This window comes from Ursus arctos, unplaced genomic scaffold (assembly GCF_023065955.2).
Source record: "Ursus arctos isolate Adak ecotype North America unplaced genomic scaffold, UrsArc2.0 scaffold_5, whole genome shotgun sequence".
NCBI lineage: Eukaryota > Metazoa > Chordata > Mammalia > Carnivora > Ursidae > Ursus > Ursus arctos.
Window position 1 is genome coordinate 32,469,812 of NW_026623067.1, and position 25,623 is coordinate 32,495,434.

A 25,623-nucleotide genomic window follows, 5' to 3' on the forward strand; every position below is an offset into this window, starting at 1 on the left:
GTAAAAAACAAAACACCAAGGTGACTGTAGTAGAGAACAACCTGGATGCCAAGTGGCCATCTACCTCATCTTGTCCCTAAGACCAGGGACTGCAGAGGTAGGGAGAGAGGAGGAGGGGGTAGCCCTGGGCTGTCCTAGCAAAAGGGCTGTACTTAGGCTCTGTGGCACTAAACCCGTGTGTTTCCCCATACAGCAGAGAAATGTGTCTGAAAAGGAGCTATACCTACCAAGTGGCTAAAGTTTGCCTGGTTGAGGTTGAGGCCAGGTCTCGTTAGGGCGGAGCCTACTCCAGGCAGTAAGTTCACGGACCCTAAGGAATACTGTCCAGTCCCTCACAGTGCCCACCATGCTCCCTCTCCAAGGGCAAAGAGTATTTGGGCAGTATGTAAGTGTGTGTATGTACACAACGCTGGGAGCGTATTTTGTGTGACTCTGCCCGAGCACCACCCAGGAATCCACAAGCATCGCAGCCCTTTGCCTTAATGCAGATCTGAGTCCCACAAACATGTGAAGCAGAGGCTCCAGGGCCCCAACTAGGAGATGGCTCCCCTGGCAAACAGGAGACACCCACAGGGCTAGCCGGCACGAGGTTCCTGTGCCACCCTGTGGCTGTGCTGGGAACTACACCTGCTCTAGGTTTGAGCCAGGCCCAGAATTGCAATGCCAGCTTTGAAGGCACAGACAGGCACATCACCAAAGTCCTGGGGGGAGGGGACAAGAGGTCAGCTGGGCCTGTGCAAGGACAGCATTTTCTGGTTGTGGTGTATGACTATGAATTCACCCTCTGTTTACAGATAACTCTCTTCACTATTCCTAGGAGGAAAAAGAAATGCATTCGGTACTTACCCGGAGAAGGCCGCTGCCCCAGCCCCGTTCCTTCCGATGACAGTGCTCTAGGCTGCCCCGGGTCCCCAGCCCCCCAGGACTCGCCCTCATACCTCCTGCTGCCCCACCTCCCCACAGAACTGCTTGCTAGTCCTGCGGAGCCGGCACCTACATCACCAGGGCTCTCAGCCGCTCTCAGCCTCCCAGCCCCCTGGACCCCCGCAGGCCCTCCCCAGCACCCTGCAGACTACACAGGTGCAACGACAGGAATCTCAGAGACAGGCAGCCTAGCATGCACAGGACACGTGGCCGCCTCCAGGGGCCCATCCTCTGAGAGGAAGCGACAGAGCCCCAAAGCATGTGGAAACTGGCCAGGGGCCCTGTTACCTCCCTCTCAGGGACCAGGCCCAGGAGACTTCCGAGGCTGCACAACTTCTGCCTGAACCTGGGGCCATCAGTTCCAACTGCTCCAAGTGGTGGCAGTCAGATCTGTGTTGTGTCGTCTGATGAAGGGCATCCCTTGTGCCTACAGCAGCCTGCATCTATTCCTTTTACCACCTGTCTTGCTGGCCAGATGCCCCCTGCTGCCTCCTCTGCTTCTCTGCTATAGGTCATAGATGGGCAGGACTGAGCCCAGCTGCTTTCCCCTACCCTCCACCTCCCCAGCCCCACCACTGCCACACCCTCCCCAGACCAGATACTTCATGGACCAAGAATGAGCTGGTTTATGAAACAACACCTGAGCATGGTCACAACCACATGCTCAAGAGGACAATACTTCTCTCAAAAGGGCCTGGAGAAGCCCTGTTGACAGAAAAGGATTAATTATTCATAAGCTGGACCAGAAGGAAGCCTCTTGCCATGTTCTCAAGAGCTTGCAAGACAAGGAGGGAATGGAACGGGTTAAGTCTAGGCCTATCACCGTAGGCAACAGGAATAACCTGACACTACCTTATCAGGCAAGTATGGGCAGTGAGAGGTACCTGGCTCTAGTTCAAATTACTTGGAAATGTTTCCAAGAGAAATTCAACCTCCCCAGAAGCTCCGATTACCAAGGTCCCAAGCCTGTCTCTCATGGCTGAACTCAACAGTGAAAGAAATTATGGCCCCAAACCTGGTGTGCATCCCTCCCTGCTCCGAGAGCCTCTGTCACAGCTCCATTTCCTGCTTACCTGTGTCAGTCTAGGCAGCTCTGGGACAGTTGAGAGGAAAAACCTCAGGACAGCCAGTGCCTATCTTCCAGAATGAAACAGGCCAGCTTCAGCTTCCCGACGGGGCTGCAGGAAGGACCATCACCATCAAAGCAAGGAGCCCAGAGAACCTCTGGTGGTAGTCAGTGGGTCTTCACCACAGCCTACTTTAACCCATTTCTGAGCCAAGCTTCAACCCTGAGCCTTAAAAAAACAAACTTTTAATTTAACTTTTTTTTTTTTTTTTGCCTCCTCCTCACTGTACATAGCCTGAATCCAAAGAAAAAGGGCTGTTCCTACACCCGTACACCCTCAACAAAAGCCTTTAGTTCCTACTTTAGCCACTGGCTTCTCAGAATCCAAAGAACATATATTCTAGTGTAGTGTTGCAAGAAGTCTTGAGAGAAAGAAAAGGACTATTGTAGTGTTCAAAATATTTTTGTATTGTTAATGCATCATCAAACAAAAACTTTTTTAACATGAGAATAAAGATACTTTTTACTGGGTTTCTTTTTCAAAGCTTGACCCTAAGGAATAAGCTGTCTCAGTAACAGAGCATGACTCTCTCCTTACCCACATCCATAAAACCTGGGCCTTAATCTCTATCATGGGACACACGTTCTCAAGACTTTCAGTCTACAGAAGGCAAAGATTACTTTCCTCACCTCCCCTACTGGGGCCTTAGGCCCTGCCCCAACCACAAGAGCTAATAAGCTCCTTCTACATGTAAACTCCCCAATCTTTGGACCTCACAAGTGCTGCAGGGGCAGGCCAGCATGCATATGGGAACGGGCTGTAAACTGCCACCACAGACCCACACGACCACCAGGCTCCATCTTCCCTCCATTTTCCTTCCACAGACAGAAAAGACCCAACACTCCACGAGCACACATCCTATTTTAAGGCAAACCGGAATCTCTTATAAGCTGGTATCAGAAAACTTGAAAGAGCATTTTAATAGCACCCTTTCCTCCCAAAAGCTAATTAGGGGCTTGAAGTATCTTCCTCTCCAGTTCGATAAATCTACAGCCTCCTTTTTAACAGTTTCCATCATGTTTAAGAATATTAACTCCTCAAACCCATCATGAATGTAAAGCCACTTCAATAGGTCATTCAAACATTAGATAAAATGCTGGGCAAGAAGAATAGCACAACAGCCAGCCAATGGGTCACCATCATGCATTGTAATTTTCACGGAGTTCTATTTTTGAGATTTTATGTTTAAAAATATTTATAAATAAAGTCATCTTCCAGAGTAGTTTCTATCTAAAGTAGGCCACTGGAAGTTGTGATCCCAGACTTGCTTCTTTTCCGGAAGGGTGCGAGAGGAGACCATTCTCTCGACATCTGTCCCATTTAAAGAATTCCACCCTGGCTACTGGCCTAGTTGTTTCAAAAACCACATTTTAAGGCTTATGCAAGACTGGGTTGCTGCATCTGATTTGGTGTCTTATTTAGAACACATTGGGTACAAGAACAATGCACCCTTTGTGTATGTGAGGGTAAAGAGGGGGGACTCTGGCAACTTCATTAGAATCAAACCAGCCTTTTAAAAAAAGCGACTTAAAAGAGGAAACTCAAATCCTCCCACAGCACAACAGCACATTCCTGAGGCCACAGGTGACTCGGGAGTGAAGCCCCAAATACAATTTCAAATAGCACACCAGTCCCACCTCACTGCAAACCAAGAACTAGCCCTATTTCTAAGACCTCACAAGACAAGATACCCCAGCCTCCCTTATACATTCCCAGAAAACAGGCAGACTGGCTCAGTATCTGTGCTGCAGCTGTTCCTCCTGTGCTCGGAGAACACGCTGAGGGCTCAGCTCAGCAGGCCTGCCCAAGTCTCTCAATTTAAACACCTTTCCCCTTTTTATATAGGAAGCCCTGCGGCTAGACTCTCTTCTAGCTGTTAACTAGCTTCTGAATGTCCCTAACGCACTGCTGCCCAGCTCTACTGAGTGTACAGTAAGTCTGGCCAGAAAGGCCACAAGTGCCAGAAAACAGACTGATTCTTTACGTTGTTCCAAAGAAGAAATGCAATAGGTCCCTGCATGCATTTCTAGAAAAACAGCGCAGAAAGGGCAAGGGTAACAAAGACCTGTCAGGCTGATATATCAAAGTAGAAGATTTGAGACCAAGAACAATTCCTTATATAAAAAAGCAACTGACTGGCTTTTCTTTGAAGTTAGAAAGGCCGCTCTATCATGACTTTCTCAGGTCTACCCAGAGCTTTAAGAGTTCACCAAGGGTCCCTGAAAGAGAGCTGACTGCCCAAACAGACCCTGGTTCCTAGGCTCCATCAATGCCAACTATTCTAATCACCTCTGTCCCAGAGCTCTAATTCAGGCTCTTGGGCTCTCTACTGGATCTTTGTTGGTCTACCTGTCCACAATGGGCCAGAGGGGTCTGAGAAGAGCCCTGACTTACATACTTCAACAGCAGGAGACCTAGGTGGGGATATTCCTATAGTCGGTTGGCTGGAATAAAAGCCAGCTCAGGTCACGAGAGATTTCGAAGGTAAGGATAACGTGGGATTAGGCAAAGAAGTAACCAGAAAAAGCAAATCCTGTCCTAGGGGTAGGAACTGTCCTATCTCTTGTGCTGAGGAGTTCAGTCACACAGGGTAAGGGGTATTTCATCAGCTATAAATTATATAGAAAATAGTTACTAGTTGAAGCTGGGGCTTTGGACCAGATCTTCTTTTTCCATTCAGGTGTTCTTTCCTTTATCCGAAGGCTTGTTCTTTTAAGCATGTACACTGGGGGGGCGGGGAGTGGGAGGGAATGGGTGGAGGAAGGGGAGAAATACGGAGGAGGAAGAATTAGGTCGAAAGAACAAAATAAGGAAACCAAGCACGCAATCAAGCAAAGGCCACTCTGGAGACTCCTCTTGAATGTAGCTTTCTAACGGTGTAGCTCTACTCCCACCCATCCTGTAAGCCTTCTGGGAAGGAAGTATCTGCAGGCATGTGAAGCAGGTAAGAGAAGCTGTAAAAGAGCATACTCAGCACAGCAAGGACAAATATGAATTTGCACAATACATGAGGTAAGTACTGAAACTGAGAGCACTTCTATGGACTAGGCAGATTTTCAGAGTGAAAGAAGAGGCAGGATGGCATACAGATCAGGTGCTCAGCAAACACGTGAACACTTCAAGTTAAGCAGTGTCAGAAGGGCACGAGAACCACAGAATGTACCAACTGATACTGCTGTCAGCAGCTCTAGTCTATACGCCTCCCACAAAATGCCTCTCGGAAGTGGCACACAGACCAGATGCAGCCAACGGTGGAAGATGCCACAAGGCAGCAAGTACATCACCTGTGAGTTAGACTATCACTCAAACCCCACACTGGAAATCCATCAAACGAGAACTCCCTGGCCACCTTTATGCCACCATTAAGGTTCACAACCACTGACCTCTCAACAGTAAGGACAGCACTCAGTCTATCCTGCTTAGGTGTCCAAAAGGCTCAATGTTGCACCATGGGATATGCTCTAATCTTCTCACATCCTTCGTCTTGATATGCACATCCAGTTCTCTTACTCATTCGGCCTTTCAGAAAGTGATTTTTAACAAGCGTAAACAAAGGCATCGAGTAGGACTCCAACTACAAAACCCCCATCACAATCCTTTAGTACAATACTAAAAAAATGTTTTAGTTCAACCACCCGAGAACTGCACTGCCTAACATGGGTCTGATCAACACTCTTCCTGGACGGTCATCAAAATTCTATCACTAATCCACCACAATGTCTCTTTCCAGCCTATATTCTCCAGCAGACCCGACACCCAACGCTCTGCTAGTAGTTCCAGACTGAGCACTACTTTCCCCCTCACTTGGCATCCCTCCATCCCCAACTAAAACCACCAAATCAGTTTCTTCTCATAGAAGAAACTTAGACCCTTCTAGCCCTAGAACCCCCATTTGCCCATTAATCTTGTTCTGTCCAGGAACATTTTTATTACAGTTCCTCATCCCCTCCTGGCAGTATTTATGCTTTGCCTCATTAGCTGCACCAGAATCTCCCAAGAGGGAAACCATGTCTTACACTTCCTACAAAGAAGCCAGGAGCTACGCTTCAGAGATTCGGCCATTATATACTTTCCCTTTACTAGCAATCTTTTCCCTTATTCTCTTCTGTACTAGCTAGAAATCAGTTTTCACACAAACTAGATAACTGAAGATTATTCATCTTTTTAAAGCTCAAGCAACTTCACAGGAAGAGCATTTGTTTGATTCTTTCCCATTTAAATATATAGGGAGATTTAGAAAAAAGAAAGATCTGAAACATCTTCAAATGAGAAGTGGTGGCAGAAGTTAAGCTTCAAGAGATAACAGCTTCTTGGGCCATGGATAGAGTGAATAATGCTCAGATTAAGAGGTCTGCTGCTCTCCATTCTTAACTTGTGGAAGTTACTTCCTATCCCTGTATATATCAACCTACTAAGAGTCTAGGCAACCTACCTAATTTCTTAATTTCCTTTGGATCAGCAAACTATAGAATTGGCCAATTTTTAAGTAAACTAAGAGATCAGGGCGCCTGGGTGGCTTAAGTCGGTTAAGTGCCTTCAGCTCAGAGTCCTGGGATCGAGTCCCTGAGCTCCCTGCTCGGCCCCTCACCCCTCTCTCATGTTCTCTCTCCCGCAGATAAATGGGTAAAATCTTAAAAAGAAAAAAAAAAAGTAAACTAAGAGATCATGTGCTTTGGAGTATCTGCCTGCCCTGAGCCACATGCTCATAGTGACTTACTTTCCTCCTTCTCCAGTTAGTTCCAGTCTAAACTCAGCACTACCATTACTTCATGATCCTGGGGCGCAGTCCTAACAATCTACCACATTACAAAGAAGTTCTTATTTAATTCCAGCAGCTGGTATGGTCCAACAGGTGCAGAATCGACAAATCACAGCTGCAATACTTCTCAGGAATCTTTACCTTATTGGAATGACTTTGTGGATCTTTGGAAAAATATAAAAATTGCAAAGCAATACCTACCTTGTGTATTAAAGTTAGATTTATGAAGGCAAGCTAATAAAATATAAAATAACACTTCAAATGACATCACTTGCTTCTATAATGTAAGAATTATCAGAATCTGAGGGGGCACGACAATGCCAGGGAAAAAGGAATAAGCTAATATTCAGAAGGAGTTTGGTTTATTCTCAATCATAAGTGACACAGTCAATGAAAAGCTGAGAAGCCAAAGAACTGTCACACAGGAGTCTTCATTACCAACAGCACCACTTTGCACATAGCTACCAATTCCAACTCACCCCAGGCCAGGAAGGCACGAAGAGGCAGAAACAGGAGTCCAGCCTCACAGGATGACTTTGTGCCACAGTATTAGTTTAGAACAGCTGGGAAGTGAGACAGCAGGAGACAGTGTATCTCTGGAGAGAGGTCTGGCTACTGTGCATAATGGTAAAGAGTCACTCGCTTTCCCTGGGTAAGGTGAGGGCCTAGAAAACTCTTGGTAGACTTAGTAAAGAAATAGTGAGCAATTAGGCAAGAGTGAATAGGGCAGGCAGCATGCGGCCCCCAGCCTGAAGTGCCTCTGAACACCCTTCCTATGACGGATGTGGGCACCTAATGTCCAAAAATGGCCTATTTTCTCTTATATGAGCTGTCACATCTTTATTAAACTTGAGAGTTTAAGATTATCAGTAGGTTTTGTTTAAAGCCTAGGGCCACAGTCTACAGAAAACCAGTAAGGGAACAAAAATCTTAACTACTATAATGTCTGTCCACTCAGTCTTACCTATTCAAAAAGATCCCAGCGTCCTTTAAGTATGAGTAGTGCCATTATTTAGTTCTGTAATTCCAACAATCCTTGGAGGTTATACACGTTGAAAACTAATAGAGAACTAATAGTAATAGGTTTGTTTCCTGGAAGCCATTACCTCCTTTCCAAACTACACAGGGCACGTGCTAACAATCCTGGACTTTCAGTTCAGAGTTCTATTTTTCATGATCATGCTAGAGATCTTGCTGGGGTGGTTAACTTTTTCAAGAACTGACCATTATGGTGGGAATTAACAGGTGAGACACTCCAGCTAGGATTGAATTCTGCTACCTTCCCAAGTGAACCCAGGACAAATGGAAAACAAGCTCAATTTCTGAGAATAAAGGGAATCAGGGATCCCAAAGTAGTCGTAAGGGTCAGCAAACTTTTTCTGTCAAGGGCCAGAGAGTAACATTTTGGGCTTTTCAGTCAAATACAGTCTCCTGTCGATTTTTTAATAATCCTTTAAAAACATAAAATCATTTTTAACTCAGAGACTGCAAAAACAGGCTGTGGGTTGAATTTCACCCACACATGGGCTGTAGTTTGCAATCTCTGGTACAGACGACAAATAGGAATTCATGTGAGACAGCATACGGGACTTTATTAAATAAGATACAGATTCAGGGCAAATGAGAGGTGAAGTATAAAGGCAAACTACTATCAGTGAATAATCTGAGCCCAAACAGCTGACGGTAAACATGACGAGAACGCAGGAAGACTACATGTGAACACAGACGATGCTAAACGGGAAAGCAAGAAAAAAGGGGAGCACAAGGAGGAAAGAAAACGAGGTAACAATTTGTGAGCCATCTCAAGCACCAAGAAAACTCCATTCTACTGTAGGGCAGAGACTGGAAACAAAGGCAGTGCAGTTCTATGCGGCCACGTATACCAAGTAAGAACTGAAGCATTGGCTCCAGTGAACCAGATCATGACAATCAGAAGAGACGCAAGTCTATCAGAACCCAACTGTTAGGTCAGCGGCCTCCAGCGAGCTAGGACATGAACTTCCTGCAAACCGTCTCCAGCTACACAACCATACATATACTTAACTCCTTTAATAATAAGTGAAGAGACACGGTTAAGTACACAAAAGCAAACCATTTATCACCTACTACGTAACTTACTTTTTATTGAAAGTATCTTGCATTCATGATGGATGCTTCTAGGTTTTGCCAGACATTTTAACGTTAAAGGTTAAATTATTTTTTACATGCAAGTAGTGTGAAGTTTCTCCCACATGGGATCACTGATTATAAAAAGATGACATACCACATTGGGTTATTTGTCTTTTTTAATCGAAAAGCTAACAGACTGGCTAATTATAGCCCCCAAACCACAAACTGAGTAGTAACTGAGTCTCTAGCCAACATACTCAAAGCTGAGGATTAAAAATGCAAAAACAAGTCCTTAGATCCAATTAAGGGAGCCCTGCTACATACAGGCTAATCAATACCAGTGGTACTCCTTGACTCCAGGAAGCTGGAAGACATCCTAATTACCCCATTCAAAACATTTACCTCAAGTAGCCTTTTTCCAGTTTCCAACTCATGAATAAAGATAATACGTTGTTAATTCTATTTCAGAAAACTTTTTTCAACTTGTTTTATTTACAATGCCAACTTTTAAAAGGTCATTAAACTAAAGTTAACTAGACGATAAACCAGGCAGAAATTGCTTTACAAAGAGAGGGAAAGCCCAAAATGCCACCTTCTACAGAGAACCCACAGTTCAGGTTTATTTAGAGCAAAGAAAAAAGAAAGTTTTGATCATACTAGAAGAAACTCAGCCATAAGTCTGGAATCTGTACTCAAACTACACATGCAAGGAGGACAATATTCTGCTTAAACAACTGATTTGCTGCTGCCATTTGTCTACTGTTTGTCTAATATTAACAATTATAAACAGAGCAGTGCAACTAGTATTTGGAACAATCCTTACAGTGTTACAGTGTCAGGCATAACATTTCACTTCTCTTCACACCACTGGTTCTCTTTGCGTACCTAGAAGAAACAGATATAAGGAAGTACCTTAAGCAGTCTTTCTTAAGACTACTACCTAAAGATTAACAGCTTGTGAGGAGGGTCACAAAGGGACAGACGGAAATCTAGAAAAATACCCGGTTACGAGTACACTTCCTTACCCTTCTTCGCCTCCCTAGGTTTTTTTTCTGCCCTGCTGAAATTATCAAAAGAGCAAAGGCAACGGGCAATTAAAGTTTCAGTCACCAGAACGGACAGCAAATTCAAATACTTCATTCACACTGTTTCAGTTTGTAGCTGTGTCAACACTGTGATCTATTCATTCATTTCTTCCACCGGTCACTAAATTCCTGTCAAGTATTCTGCCAGAACACCCACAGGGGTTGCTTTTCTGAAGTCAGATATTTATGGCTTATGTCTAAGGTCCCAGGTGCCCGAACCAGTAACTGAAGGAGTAAATATCCAAGAGTACTTATGGTTGAAAACTAGTTGCTCTTATGCTTACACAAGAGCAGTAGCGTGCAAGTGTTTAGACTCACACACCAGTTTTTCAACTGAGTATTTTTACGGCACAGAAAGTACCTGTTATCATCCTCCAAGTCAAGTCTCCTTGATAGAGACACATCTTCTCCAGGCATGTTTTGAGTTTTACTTTTTTAAAAAGCATGTAATCAGGTACAAGCTGTGAGCAACCTACCTGGGCTTCCTCTTCTTCAGTAAAGTCATTTTTGATATTGAAGGTCTTACGGATCTCCTCAGGAGTTTTCCCCTTGATCATATTGGCAACAGTCTTGCATGTAACATCAAGTAAACCTTTGATGTCTAAGTAGTTTGCAGCCTGGAAAGTGATTGTTTTCATTAAAGTATATGTGATGTTTTACACTAAATCCAAAGTTAGTGACTGTAAATCCATACCTAATTAAGCTAAAAATGCTAATTTCGTGAAATTAAAGGGAAAAGCAGATTCCTTTGTGAAATATTTTCACACATCCCCTTCACTACACCTTCTGTAATATGGAGTCCTGCTGCTGCCTCCAGCAAACCACACCACCTCAAATGCTAAAGAATGGCCACTGCTTCAGGGTTTGTGTATGTGTGTGCTCATGGGCACATAAGCACCACATGGCAAGTCTTAACAAAAATATTTAAAGAGGCAGAAGCAGTAACCGTGTTGCATTTTACTGATCTTCTCAAAGAATAAGCTTTTGGATTCTTTGGTTTTCTCTACTGTTTTCTGTTATAGAGATTTCTGCTCTTACCTTCAACATTTCCTTTCTTTGGGTTTAACTTCATCTTTGACTAGTTTACGGTAAAAGCTTAGATCGCTGATTTGAGATTCTTCTTTTCCAATATAGGTGCATTAGCGCTACCAACTTCCCTCGAATTACTGCTTCAGCTACATCTCACTCATTCTCATATGCTGGGTTTTATTTCCACTGGATCAAAATACTTTCTGGCATAAAATTTCTAATTCTCTTTCCAATTTTTCTTTTAATTTCTTCTTTGACTCATGGGTTACTGAGAAGTTACTTAAGTTTTTCCAGATAGCTTTTGCTGACTTCTAATTTCACTGTGATCAGAAAACACACAGTGTGTGTGCCTTGAATCCTTTCAAATTTGAGACTTTTTACCTTGAACATGTTGACCAACTAATAGTACACACTTGAAAATGTATTCTGCTGTCATGAGATTTCACGGTCTCTAAATGTCTATCAGAACAAGTCTGTCAATAGTGTTATTCAAATCTTCTACATCCTTACTCATTCTACTTGTTCGATCAATTAAGGAGAGACAGCAGACAGTGGATTTGTCTATTTATCCTTTGAGTTCTATTAGTTTTTTTTCACTTTTTGGAAATTCTTTTAGACATATAAACATTCAGGACTGTAATGTCCTCTTAATAATGGACTGATCCCTTTATCATTATGCAATGACCCTCTTTAATCCTGGTGATATTGTTTGCTCTGAAATCTACTTTAAAATGGTCACTGTAGGGGCGCCTGGGTGGCACAGCGGTTAAGCGCCTGCCTTCGGCTCAGGGCGTGATCCCGGCGTTATGGGATCGAGCCCCACGTCGGGCTCCTCCACTGGGAGCCTGCTTCTTCCTCTCCCACTCCCCCTGCTTGTGTTCCCTCTCTCGTGGGCTGTCTCTATCTCTGTCAAATAAATAAATAAAATCTTTAAAAAATAAAAGAAATAGGGGCGCCTGGGTGGCATAGCGGTTAAAGCGTCTGCCTTCGGCTCAGGGCGTGATCCCGGCGTTCCGGGTTCGAGCCCCACGTCAGGCTCCTCCTCTGTGGGCCTGCTTCTTCCTCTCCCACTCCCCCTGCTTGTGTTCCCTCTCTTGCTGGCTGTCTCTATATCTGTCGAATAAATAAATAAATAAATCTTTAAAAAAAAAAAAAAAAAAAAAAAAAAAATAAAAGAAATAAAAATAATAAAAATAAAATAAAATAAAATGGTCACTGTAGGGGTTGCTGGGTGGCTCAGTCGTTAAGCGTCTGCCTTCGGCTCAGGGCGTGATCCCGGCGTTCTGGGATCGAGCCCCACATCAGGCTCCTCTGCTATGAGCCTGCTTCTTCCTCTCCCACTCCCCCTGCTTGTGTTCCCTCTCTCGCTGGCTGTCTCTATCTCTGTCAAATGAATAAATAAAATCTTAAAAAAAATAAAAATAAAAAAATAAAATAAAAATAAAATGGTCACTGCAGTTTTCTTTTGATTACTATTAGCATAATTTAATCTTCTTCCACCCTTTAAATCTAAGTGTGTCTTTGAAGCGGGTGTTTTGGAGACAGCATTTTTTTTAATCCGATGTGACAATCTGTACCCTTTAATTGTTGTACTTAGACCATTTGCATTTAACGTGATTGTTAATATGTGGATTTAAATATACCATTGCATTTGAGTTTAGAGAGAATTAAAATTCAGTAACAATGAATTTAACAAACTTTTTTACAGGTGCTAAAGGCTCTGAACTAGAGATATCTTAAAAAATGCATTAAATCATACCAGAATAAGTTCAAAAAGTGTTCCTTGGTCAACTTTCAGGAATTCTTGGTCCCAAACAGGGATATCATCTGTCCGCTTTTCTTTGTTCTCATCATCCTCGGGAGGAGGGGGGTCATCCTTGTGGTGGGTGCACCACTGAATGACCTGTAACAAAGAAAGTACATTCCTTTGTGGTATTACAGCACAAGGTACTCATTCTACTACTGGGGCAAGGTTATTCCTACACTGGGCTAAGAACTAGCTAGAAGCTGACTTGAGTAAACAAATTATTGGCCGAGCTTGAAAAGCAAAACTGAAGCTTGAGAAATCTTCACAACCCTACAGGTTAGAAGATCTTAGAGAACAGCAAACCATGCAGATAGATTACTATTTTGACCACATTAAAAAAGCTCCTGCGCAAAAAAGATACATGAAGTCAGCAGGATACTGAGTGGAAAATCTGTGCACCATGAACAAGCAGCAATGGGTTACCCTCTAGAATATAAATCTTAAAAATCACTGCAAAGTGGGGCGCCAGGCTGGCTCAGTCAGTAAAGCATGTGACTCTCGATCTCAGGATTGTGAGTTTGAGCCCCACGCTGGGCGCAGAGCTTACTTTAAAAAGAAAAAGAAAATCACTACAAAGAAACGGGCTACAGGGACACCTGGGTGGCTCAGTAGTTAAGCGTCTGCCTTCAGCTCAAGTCATGACCTTGGGGTCCTGGGGTTGAGCCCCTCATCGGGCTCCCTGCCAAGTGGGGAGTCTGCCCCTCCCCGCATTTCTGCTCTCTCAAATACATAAAAAAAATCTTAAAAAAGAGGGGTGCCTGCGTGGCTCAGTCGGTTAAGCATCTGCCTTCGGCTCAGGTCATGATCCCAGGGTTCTGGGATCGAGCCCCGCATCGGGCTCCCTGCTCAGTGGGAAGCCTGCTTCTCTCTCCCAGTCCCCCTCCTTGTGTTCCCTCTCTCGCTGCCTCTCTCTCTGTCAAATAAATAAAGTCTTAAAAAAAAAAAAAAAGAGGAAAGAAAAAAAAGAAACAGGCTACAGATATGAACAGGCTATTCACAAAGGAAATCTGAATATTCAAAGAGGAGAAAATGTTCAGTCTCATTAAATACAAAAATCAACACTCCAGTCAGGTCCTACGTTAGAATGACCCCCCCCCCCCAAAAAAAATCAAGATTTTGATAATCATCACTGGCAACACTGTAAGGATAACATGAACTCTTATACTGGAGAGTGTGAACTGGTATAACCCCTTTGAAAAGTAATTTAGCAACTACCTAGGGACAATGAGGATGTGCATACATTATCACCAAGCAATTCTAAATAACATGAGACTACTGAATGTAAGAACAAAGCAAGAAAAGCTGAAATGTTCCCTTCGTAGGGGAATAAACATATATCAAGTTTCAGGAAGCAGGTTAGACCACATGTACCATCATAAAGACCAAAATCAACACTTCAAGTGTTACAAGTTGTAGAATCTAAGTGGTAGGTAAATGTAATATCACTTTTCTGTCTGATTAAATTTTGTTCATAGTATATAATGCTGGACAAATAAAAAATGCTGGAAAAAATGGCAGAGCTGAGAAATGATACTGTCAGGAGATAAAAAAGGAAAGAACTATTTCTAGAAGGAAAAGCCAAGCTAGGAGTTTTCATGAAATAAACAATATCTTTTTAAGAAGTATTCCAGTTGTATAAGAAAAAAACAGCAATTAGCATTTGTTTATGTAGGCATTAAAAAAAAACCTCTTAAGAGTAAGAAACTAATGTTGATTATTATTACTTGAGGAGTTTCAGGTCAGAGAGAGACAAGGATGGGAGATTTTACTGTGTACTTTTACAGTTTTTGGACCATGCCATTGTTCAGTGCATAAGTTTAAATATGCCTAAGACTTGGAATGCAAACAGATTGAAAAAAACCTTACTCTCAGAAGTGGCCCTGTGTCACCCAGCCCACAACTCTGAGCTTCTGTACTAACTCCTTGCTTGTTCACTATGCTTTAGTCACCACACCTGCCTCCCCACCTTTCCTCAAAAGGTAGAGCATGCTCTTGTTTTAGGGTCACTGCACTTGCTCCCAGTGCCCACATTTCTCTTCCCCCACCTATTCATGTCTTTGTTTAAAGATCAACTTCTCAGTAAGGCATTTCCTGACCACTCTTATTTTAAAAATAGCTAACTCTCCACCAATCCACTTATACTCCATAGCTTTTCCATCTGACCTATTTCTCACATTGTATGTTTCCCCCACACCTTTAGAATGTTAATTCCCTAAGGGCAGAGATTGGTTCACTGCAGAGACTGTCTCTGGTTCACTGCTATACCTCTAGCACCTAAAAAATATCTGGCATTTGAACGAGCGCAAAGTCCTTTTAAATACACTTTACATTAGTATAAAATACAATGTTAATTGCAAGACAATACCCAGAAGATCGAACTAGATAAAATATAAAGCTTCAAAACCATAAAATACTATAAACTGACATAAGACAATGCAAAGTGATAGAAGTGCTATATAAACTCCTATAAAAAGCCCACTAGACCACAAAATGGATGAATCTTGAAAACATTACACAAAGTGAAATAAGCCAGAAACAAAGAGACAAATATTATATAATCCCACTTATAGGAGGTACCCACAACAGTCCCAATTCATAGAGACAGAAAACAGAATAGTGGTTACAAGAGGCTGGACGCAGGAGTATTGAGTTATTGTTTAAAGGGTATTGAGTTTCAGTTTGCAATGATGAAAAATTTCTGGAGATGGTGAGTTGCGGTAATTGCACAGTGGTGCAAATGTACTCAATGCCACTAAACTGTCCACAGAAAAAAGTTAAAAATGGTAATTTTTATGTTATGTATAACAATTTTTCAAAAGCCCATTAGAAAGACGTGCAAAGAAAAACAAAGCAGAAAATATAAATGGCCAATAATACATGTAAAAAATGTTCAGGCTTAGAGAATCACTTTTTACCCAGTCTAGGGCAATTAAAAGAACTGGTAATAGCCAATTATGACAAGATATGGAAAAATATGCAGCACAGCTGCATCTCACACCAGGGTCAAGAGAAAGCAGAAGATGAAACTGCATATGGCTAATGACTTTTGAAAACCTCTGAGAAAGGGGCCAAATGGAACCAACCATTCCCATCTCTAAGCCTAGCGAACAGAGTTCCTCTGCCTTGTAAAAACGGTGTTGTTTCTCCAAATGAGCATCCAGTTAAATAGCTGGCTCTGTTAAGGAGCCATGTGCCCTGAAACAATAAAATTCTATTCAATGTCAAGAGCCTTTTACACTTAAACACAAGGTAAGGTGATCAACAGTGGGGGTACATTTGTTCCCAAGCTCCCTCTGAGGCATAGCTATTCAGTGGACGAAAAAAATTTTCCTTTTTGCTAAGCACATACTGTTATATTTCAGTAATTTAAATGTGTTAATCAAAAAAGACTACACGACTCGGGGTGACTGGATGGCTCAGTCGGTTTAAGTGTCCGACTCTTGATCTCAGCTCAGGTCTTGATGTCAGGGTGGTGAGTTCAAGCCCCACACTGGGCTCTGCACTGGGCATGGAGCCTACTCACACACAAAAAAGACTACACAACTCAAATATTCACAGTACCTGGTTAAACAAATACAATAGACATTTAGAGTCATAATCTATGTAACAGTAGCAGTATAGGAAGACCACCAAGATGTTAAATGACAAAGAAAAGTACATCTTCAAGTACATAGTTTGTTACCTTACCTTTTTTAATATTGCTGCATTAACATTTGGTAGAGGAACTGGGTCATCATCTCCTTCATCATCCATTCCCAAATCTAAGAAAACCAGAAGAGAACTGTTATTTCTTAATTCTATTATAACATTTACACCAACCAGACATCTCGAACAAGTAGAACTTGCAAGACATTGTTTAAAAGACCATGAAAAGTACTTAAAATCGTTCTCTTATGAGCATTTAAAATTAGCAGTTACTAACAAGAGGTCCATAAACCACCCAAAACTATATAAAGTTGTATGAGTAGACAAATACAGGAATATTACATAAACAGAATCCTTAAGAGGAAGAAAAGTAACTTAATAACAAGGGGGACTGAGATGACTGGAAAGCCATGGGAGGGGAAATCAAAGCCAGACCCTTATCCTTACTTTTTATACCAAACTCTCTAGATGGGCAGCATTTAGAAAAACAGAATAAAAAGTATTTCAAGTAACAGAATCTCAACCTAATAAAATCCGAAGTCCAAAAATGTATATATATACACACAACAAATCATGCAGCCACTGACAAAAATAAGGCAGGCAGCTCCATACATACTGGGTATGATTTCAGGATTTAAGTTTTTAAAAGTCAGGTAAAAGAAAATGTTACCTGAATAAAAATGGGTATACCCTTATATATTTATTTAATTTTATTTTTTAAAAAGATTTATTTATTTGACAGAGAGAGAGAAAGAGCACAACACAAGCAGGGAGAGTGGGAGAGGGAGAAGCAGACTCCGGCTGAGCAGGGAGCTGAACATGGGGCTCGATCCCAGGACTCCGGGATCATGACCTGAGGCGAAGGCCGACGCTTAACCAATTGAGCCACCCAGGTGCCCCTACACTTATATATTTAGATTGAAAATATCTCCAGAAGGATACATAAGGAATTGTTAACAATATTATGTGTAGGGAAGTTAACAACAACGTGGGCTGAGGGACTCAATTTCAGTGTATACCTGTTATCAACACATACATATTACCTATAATTTTAAATCTACAGGTTACCCTGGTAAAAAGCCTAATTTTCAAATTCTCAAAGTGACCGGTTAAGTCCAAAGAAAAAACTTAAAATTAAAATCCTTGTTACTTAAGGATTCTAAATAAGAGTATTTTTCATGCCAAATGGGTCTGTCCTTCAGTTTCTACAGGACTTAAAAAAGAGCTGCCAAAAGTTAACAGTTAGCAAGTACCAATATTAGAGGCCAAAAGTTACTTCAGCTCTATATTGGTTATAGCTGAGTATCAGTTATGCTGACATGGCCAGTGTTAAGTCAAACCATTTGAGTTCCTGGTACGTAACAGGTGTCCTAGGGTAGTGGAGAGTCAGCAATGAATACCGGAGGATAGAAAAGAATTGTTGGAACTTTAGATAGAACTGCTCAACATGTCTCACTGACAAGATGACATTGTAGTAAAATCCTAAAGGAGAAAGAACACCTAAGCAGTGGAAATGACGAATGCAAAGGCCTTCTGACAGGACAGTCTGGCATGTTCTAATAACACTAAAGCAATCTAGTGTTACTTGAGCATGGTTAGCAAGGATGAAAGGAAGTAGATGAGACCAGTGACAGGGGACCTGACGGTAATAGGGTTCAAACATTTTTGGCTACTGTATTGGGAAGAGATGGTAGAGAGCAGCAGAGAAAAGAAGGAAATCAACTATCAGGCTGGCAATAATCCAAGCACAAGATGGTAGCTTATCCAGGTTTACAGCTATGGAAGACGAAATGATCCAATTCTGGATGCATTTTGATGGTAGAGGCAAAAAGATTTGCCAGAAGATGGCAAGTACAATGTGAGTCAGGGAAGACTAAGGTTTACGACATGAGGAACTGGATGGATGAAACTGCCACTGGAGTTGCCATTAACTGATACGGGGAAAGCTGTCAGAGAACTGTTATTTTGAAGAGCTGGGAATTAAGAGCTCTAGTTTCCTAATATCCTATTAGGTATGCAAGGGTACACCAAGCAGTTACATACCACCGGAGTGGTCAATATTAGAGTAGATTCAAAAAGTATCTTATTTTCCTGTAGAGATGGATCACTCATTTCCCCTCCTCCTTTCTACCAATGTTGTTCCCTTATCCCATCTCAACCTAGAGTAAAAACTATAAAACTGACTGTATCAATTTGGACTAAGCCACTTTTGCTTTTCCTGTACTAGTATGAAGTATTCTTAATCAGAGTGCAGAAAAAGAAGTTATACTATATAAAATACTTGTGTTTGGGGAATAGTACAGGAAATAGAATACAGAAGACCAACTGGTTTAGATCCAAACATTATTTGGAAGAAGGCTCAAGTCGTATTAAAAATAAGGGCCTTACAATTGTAAAGGATCACTTCTCTAGCATTTAAACTAAGGATGTACAATGTCTTTTCTACTTTTAGACTGAATGCACTGGTATCAACAGTCATTCCTTTAAGCTATTTAGTTTCAAGGATTTCTGAAAGACAACTGTATCCTGATACCACATCCTGGACCTGCACAAATCAGTCAACCTACATGTACACATGCCAAGATTTTCACTTCTGATTATCCTGTGATTAGGTTTTATTTTTGTTTTCTAAGTCACAAAAAAACCATAATCCGAGTTACTGCAGATGCAAAACAAGAAAAGCATAAGTTGCCAAATTCAACAGACTCCAATCTTGAACAGGCTAGAATTCTATATAAACCACTGGTACTTAAAGCCATTCACCTTTGATGCCCAAAGGCTATGGAAGAAAAGAATCATTTAACTGTTGCTATCACTCCACTTGCTTCAGTGATCAGAGGAGTCGTGGGAAACCTTCAAGGAGCCCTATGTTCTTACATTGGCAAATGCTTCTTTGAGCAGCAAAGGACAGATTAGTGTGCCAGACACCAACTACAATGAAATAAAGAACACGTTCATTGCCAAAGCAAGTATTCAGGCAGTAATTTGGTATCAGTTTCTACATCTTCTAGATAAAGCCTTACTCTCCTGCCTTTAGGGACACTTGGATTGCTTTCACACTCTTTATTAGTGACCATACCATAGTTCTTCATTCAACAGGTACTTGGTGAACAGTGACTGTGGGATGTACCAAGGGGTTTACAACTTAATAGAAGTGATCTATTTATTTAAGTTACCAGGATACAGGACTGTAAGTGCCACATGATTGGTACTAATTACCAAAAAAGAGTTACAAGTTCAGCTTTTATCAGCAAACAGAAGTCACCAGCTTAGAAAATAGAAGACACACCCTCTGCAATTTAGCTTTTGCCTCTACCACACCTAATAAATGCAGTTAAGAAATCCTCTTACTATGAAATTCCAAATGACCAGGGTACAGTATATGAATGTGATAATCATTCTGGTCACCTCAAAATGCCTCCTTCTTCCCCTGGCTTCCACAAATCTTACTTCACTGATTCTCCACTTCTGACTTCTACTCGCATACCACCACCTGCCTCCCATTCCAATATAGCGGACTGCCAACCTCATTTACTCCCATAGATAAATACTCCTTTAATCCACCACACAAAGTCTGTATCTCCAGCAGTCCATAGCTCAGAGGCCAAGATCCACATACTCAACTGCCTAGTAGATTGTTACAAAAATCTTCTGGGGTGGGTGTGGGGGGGGAATCAAACATACCTAACATGGTCATCTTGAAGTCATTTTCTTTCCATTTCTCTCAAACCCATTCTTCAGTTCTACCAATTACAGTATCACGATCTCATTCCATACCAATAAACCCCAACTAAAAACCTCACTCTACTTTTCTCTAACACATCTTGCCTACTTTACCTCAGAATAATCTCCCAAAACATTCTAATTTTACTAGATTTGAAATTATCACCTATTACTACCCACTGTAGTCTCTCCATAATCTTGAAAAATAACATCAGCCAAGACGTTTCCCCAGCACCACTTGGCACACTATACTAACACACTAATTATACCATGTGATAGTCTATCTTGTTTGGTGTCTTTCTCCCTTCCTAGTTTTTTTTTTTTTTTTTTAAAGATTTTTATTTATTTGACAGAGAGACAACACAGGCAGGGGGAGTGGAAGAGGAAGAAGCAGGCTCCCAGCGGAGGAGCCTGACGTGGGGCTCGATCCCAGGACTCTGGGATCATGCCCTGAGCAGAAGGCAGACGCTTAACAACTGAGCCACCGAGGCGCCCCTCTCCCTTCCTATTTTATAAATTCTTCAACAGCAAAGACTATTTTTCATTTACCTTCCTTTCACTCCCACAGCTGGTGCCTGGCACATAACTTGTCACTTAAGCTTAAGCTACATAAAAACCTTTGATATCTGAATACTAAAGAACAGTCTTATTACTGTTAATTTTTTTCCACCAATGCTAGAAATTGATTTGTAATGTCTCCATATACTATTAATATCCACTAAGATTAATGGTTAATATTAAGATTGATTTTAACTAAAGTTTCAAAATGTTTCAGGACCGGTTTTCTAACCTTACTTCTTAAATGTGCTGTGTATATGCTTTGCAGCAGTTTCAGAGGAATGACAAAATGGACAAAATGGAAAACTTGTTAAAAAAAAAAAAAGACATCTCAGTTTACCATCTACTCAGCTTACTTCTGTGTTGAAACAAAGTACTGTATTTAGATACCATATAGGAAGGTTATCTCTTTTTCTGAGCCTTTTATTTTTCTCATTACAAACTGTGAATCCAAATTCACTTCAAACAGAATTGGGCCATTGTCTGATGCTTAGAATTCCCTTCAATATTAGCTTATGGTCTTATCTACATGAAAAAAATCCATTAATTCGGACAGTGCAGAAAGGATGTCCTGTATCAGAAAGATGCAGTTAATTCTTTAATTTAAAAAATGTCAACTTGATCCCTTCATACTCTTGAGCATTTAGTGACAAATTGTGACTTGTATAAATTCAATGTTCACAGGTTATCTCCAACTAAATATTACTTCCTGCTTCCCCTGACCCAGGTTAATAAACTTATATTTAATAAACTAATAAACTTACCTTCCAACATGGTCTTGATAGTCACAGACTGTTTGGCAATTTCAACATCAACTTCAAATATCTCTCCATCGGAACTCTGCAACTTAATTGAAGGCATCTAAAAAAAGGTATTATATTGAATTTGAAATTTAAGAGAGATTAGTTTTATACATTTCATCAACTACAGTCTGTTCTTAGAAGACCTCTAACTTATTACCTATAAAACCCTAAGGCCGTGTAGTATCTATATAACCCTGTAAAACACTGTCATTCACAGGCTAGTACAGAAATGTTGCTATCAATTTTTCCTAAGTATAACTCCGAGGAACACAAGTTTTTAAGGCTTGCCCTACTGAACTTATTACCGGTATAAATTTAAGAGTTACATTCCATATTTTTAACGCAAAATATATTTAAAATAAACTTATTTATTTAGTCTGTGCCTGCATTTTTTTTTTTTAACATTTATTTTAAAGAGTGGGAGAGACCACACCTGCGTGTGCGCGTAAGCACGTGGGGGAGGGGCAGAGGTAGAAGAATCTTAAGCTGACTTTGCTAAGCATGGAGCCCCATGTGGGGCTCCATCCCACCATCTTGAGATCATGACTGGAGCCAAAACCAAGAGTCAGAGGCTTAACCGACTGCGTCACCCATGTGCCCCTTTGCCTGCCTTTCTGCTTTCAGTGAATACTGACTACTCTCATCTGAATAGTTAGCTGCCACAATAAACCTCCTGCAAACCAGAGGGCAGTCAGTCCAAAATAAACAAAGCTACCAAGTAAGACACAAATTTTCCAATAGTGAGACTTACCAGTGATCATTTTTGGATCGGTTATGATCCAGAGTGTATGAGAATATTATTTTATATTTCCATCAATGTAAAATATACAAGATAATAATATCTTTAAGGATGAACAAATGTCGATCTAATCTGCTAAACCAAATAAGGTACTTAAATTTAACAGTCCTTTTTATCTTTCATTACTGACTGCCCAGGTGTCCAAGTTTGAGTTCTTCTGCTAAAATCCTCATAGAAATAACCTGTTACTTGCTTCAAAAATGTATTTGTTAACTCATTAATTCTGAGTCATTGGGAAAAAGATACCTCTTAGATAAAAATTAGTTAGGCAATTAACTACAAAGGACTTGAGTTCTAGCAAAAACCGAAGAACATTTCTTTAAAATTAAGAGTTCTAAGCCATCAATTTATCTTCAGATTCTTGAGGGAAGGAGGAAGGGAAGCAATATCTGATTCTAATGATTACTTCATGATCCCTTCAAATAACAAATATAAATTTTAAAGGCCCATGCTTCTCAGGTATTCATAATCCTGCAATGTCACTATTAACTCGAGAGTGTAGACTTTGGCATTTAAAACATTCACTGCACCTATTTTAGGATCAAAGACTTCATTAAATCAGTTAAAATATTCATTCGGCTTTTCTTAGACAATTATCTCCATTCCCCAAATACACTGTTAGACAAAGGATGCAAAAAGGTAAAGCTATATTTTAAAATCAGCCACTGAAATATCCTGCTGTCACGCATCCATGGTTGGAGAGAATCCGATTTCACTTTTCAGTTCACAAATATGTCTGTTCCTCCATGTTACTTAGTGCTTGCCAATAATGCAGTTGTCCTATTCAATGGAGAAGGGCCCAGAGCAGAGGACCTTCCCTGTGACAAGGCAATAACAAAAGGTATCCCCCCCAAAAAATATTTTAACGTGATCTCAATTTTTTTTTTTTTAAAGATTTTATTTATTTATTCGACAGAGATAGAGACAGCCAGCGAGAGAGGGAACACAAGCAGGGGGAGTGGGAGAGGAAGAAGCAGGCTCATAGTGGAGGAGCCTGATGTGGGGCTCGATCCCACAATGCTGGGATCACGCCCTGAGCCGAAGGCAGACGCTTAACCGCTGTGCCACCCAGGCGCCCCCGTGATCTCAATTTTTAATTACAAAACATTCTATGTTCCTTTTATATTCCATAGTACTGGAATGAACACTACAGAAAAACAAGTCTGGCAATACAGCTGATAAAATTACTATTAAGCAGGAAGACTATTTCCTATTTCTTTCAAATAACTCTTGGTAAATAACCAGATCTGCTTAGTCATAGTCAAATTCCTGTATTAGGTTACTCTTAAGGGAGTTGAGATCTTATTAAATAAGCAGGCAGGGAATGGGTTAATCTGTAATCGAATACACCTTGTGATCCCAAACTTAATACTCAAAGAGAAGTTTTTTTTAATGTCATAGAGCTAGAATTCAGCGCAAAACTGTAATGATGATAATGGACGAGATTCTGACTTGACATGCTTTCAAGACAATTCCCTAAGTTCCTTATCTTGAAAATCAATCACCCTCCATGACTGGCATGAAGTAGATTCTATCAACAACGTAAAGAAAAACCTGTGCTTTCAGTGACCCGAATTCTGACACCTTTTTGAAAGCAGAATGGGCAAGTCTGCATTGCTCTATGACACAGATATATTCTATCGTGAGGCTCTGACGAAAAACTCATGACCCCAAAACCCAAACCTGAGATCCTTATCCAGGTGAACCTCTAATTCCTGTAAAACTTAAAGTGTCTGGCTTTGAAAGAGTTGGGCCCCCCTAAAAGTCACACCACTATGATGAGAACATCTGCTATTTCAACAATTGTTTCACCAACTCCAAGGTATGGCAAAATAATGGAGAGAAATAATTCTGAAAGAGCAGGCAGCCTGCTGGGCAAACATGCGGCCCAAGCACAGTTAGCCAGGACCGGTGACTAGTGACGCCAGATAAAAGGAAGAGAGAGGATGCGAGCGAAAAATCCAGCGCTCCCAGACTCCCACCGCCACGCTCCTTCCGGACACCAAAACAACAAACATGCACACACGCCCACGCTCACGACAGCCTAGGGACCTCCACTGAAAGCCCGCCGCCACCCCCGCCCTGGGTCCCCGAAGCCGACAGGCTCACGGCCAAGGGAGGCTCCGGGCCGCAGCCTGGGCCTTGCAGCCGAGCTCCGCGCAGGCGGACACTCGCCCTGTGCGAGGAAGGACCAATTCCCGGCCCGGCTCGCACCTTCCCCCTCCCGCCCGCCCCGGCGCCCACGAGGCGCAGTGAGGACGCGCGGCCAGGTGAGGGACTCGCCGGCACCTCCCGAGAACAGGGTCGGCGACGGGTTCCACTGGGCCTGACGGAGGCCAGGCCCAGGTGCCTCCCACCTCCGGCAGGCCGAAGCCGCAGCCGTGCGGCCCCCCCCCAGCTCGCCATCCACGAAGCGCCACCGCCCCTTCCCGCTCGGTCGGCGGCTACTCACGGTGCTCGGTCTCAGGCGGACTGCGGGCTCGAGGCTGACAAGAACAGAGCGGCCTCACCGACGAAAGGAGAAAAGCGGAGAACAAGGCCACTACGGCGGCGCGGCGCGGCGTCGGCCTTTATAAGAGCGGGCGCAGGCGCCGAGGACCCCGGGGCCCGTGGCGTCACAGAGCCGGCGGGGCTGGCCGCCGAGATCGCCTGACGCAGGCGGAGGACGGCGGGGCTGACAGGCGGCGGGCGCGGCGGCGCGGGGGCGGGGCTTCGTTCTCCCCCGCGCACCCCCGCAAGCGCGGCTCTCTGTCCTGAAAGCAGGAACGCGGGACGGGCTGGGTTACTCTGCAGCCTGCAAGGGTCCTTCAGGCAGGGACTGGCCTACGCCGAATTAAAGACCCCAGTCCTGAAAAGCCTAGAAGCTGCGAGTGGGTGTGTGGTGCTGAGGGGTTAGTGGTGAAGAGGGGCTGTGGCTCTCCTTTCATGACGCGGAAAGGGGTCCCGGAGGAAGAATGACACATGGGCAATGGCAGTCACCGCTCTGAGATTCCTCTCGGGGCCTGAGTGACATCCACTGAGCCCAGGATGCGTTTTAGCTCACTCTCCACAATAACCCATGAGGGGAAGTGTTCTTGCCCTTTCCAGCTTTATACCTCAGAACAGATTCAGAACAACACAGTGTAGTGAGTGCTCTTCAGCCTTGTTTCCTACCGTTGTTTTCTAAAGAGGGTTCCAGGCCACAAGAACCATTGTTGCAGCGAAACCCCAAGTCTGGAAAGGAGGCCCTCGAGCAGCGAAAATGCATTCATTCAG

The 25,623-nt window shown here is 42.5% G+C and overlaps 2 protein-coding genes across 4 annotated transcripts in view; one reads left to right on the forward strand and one right to left on the reverse strand.

Moving 5' to 3' along the window:
• Positions 1-10,622, forward strand: part of TCF7 (transcription factor 7) — a 41,246-nt gene extending 30,624 nt beyond the window's left edge. For both annotated transcript variants that reach the window (XM_026507980.4, XM_057307076.1), the window contains one exon: positions 818-10,622. In XM_026507980.4, the coding sequence (XP_026363765.1) occupies positions 818-897 (80 nt within the window). In that variant the 3' untranslated portion in view covers positions 898-10,622. The remainder of the gene's footprint in view (positions 1-817) is intronic.
• On the reverse strand, positions 8,383-25,004 carry SKP1 (S-phase kinase associated protein 1). 2 transcript variants are annotated; one of them, XM_026507984.4, is made up of 6 exons: positions 24,821-25,004; positions 21,531-21,627; positions 16,528-16,601; positions 12,793-12,936; positions 10,481-10,621; positions 8,383-9,804 (listed from the first exon to the last, which is right to left on the reverse strand). In XM_026507984.4, exons 2-6 carry the CDS (start codon positions 21,625-21,627, stop codon positions 9,769-9,771), a joined length of 492 nt encoding a protein of 163 aa, XP_026363769.1. In that variant the 5' UTR covers positions 24,821-25,004; the 3' UTR covers positions 8,383-9,768. The 2 variants fall into 2 exon arrangements, with proteins under 2 accessions (XP_026363769.1, XP_057163060.1); XM_057307077.1 differs by having other exon boundaries at positions 8,383-10,621; positions 24,821-24,965.
• Between the last annotated feature and the right edge of the window lie 619 nt (positions 25,005-25,623).

What these genes read in the sequence shown, in the direction of transcription:
- SKP1 (XM_057307077.1), bottom strand. Translation starts at nt 21,627, where the DNA reads ATGCCTTCAATTAAGTTGCAGAGTTCCGATGGAGAGATATTTGAAGTT. An exon ending in TATCAAGACCATGTTGGAAG is followed by an intron (nt 16,602 to 21,530) that starts GTAAGTTTATTA and finishes TGGTTTTCTTAG; the next exon opens with ATTTGGGAATGGATGATGAA. An exon ending in ATGCAGCAATATTAAAAAAG is followed by an intron (nt 12,937 to 16,527) that starts GTAAGGTAACAA and finishes TCTTTGTTACAG; the next exon opens with GTCATTCAGTGGTGCACCCA.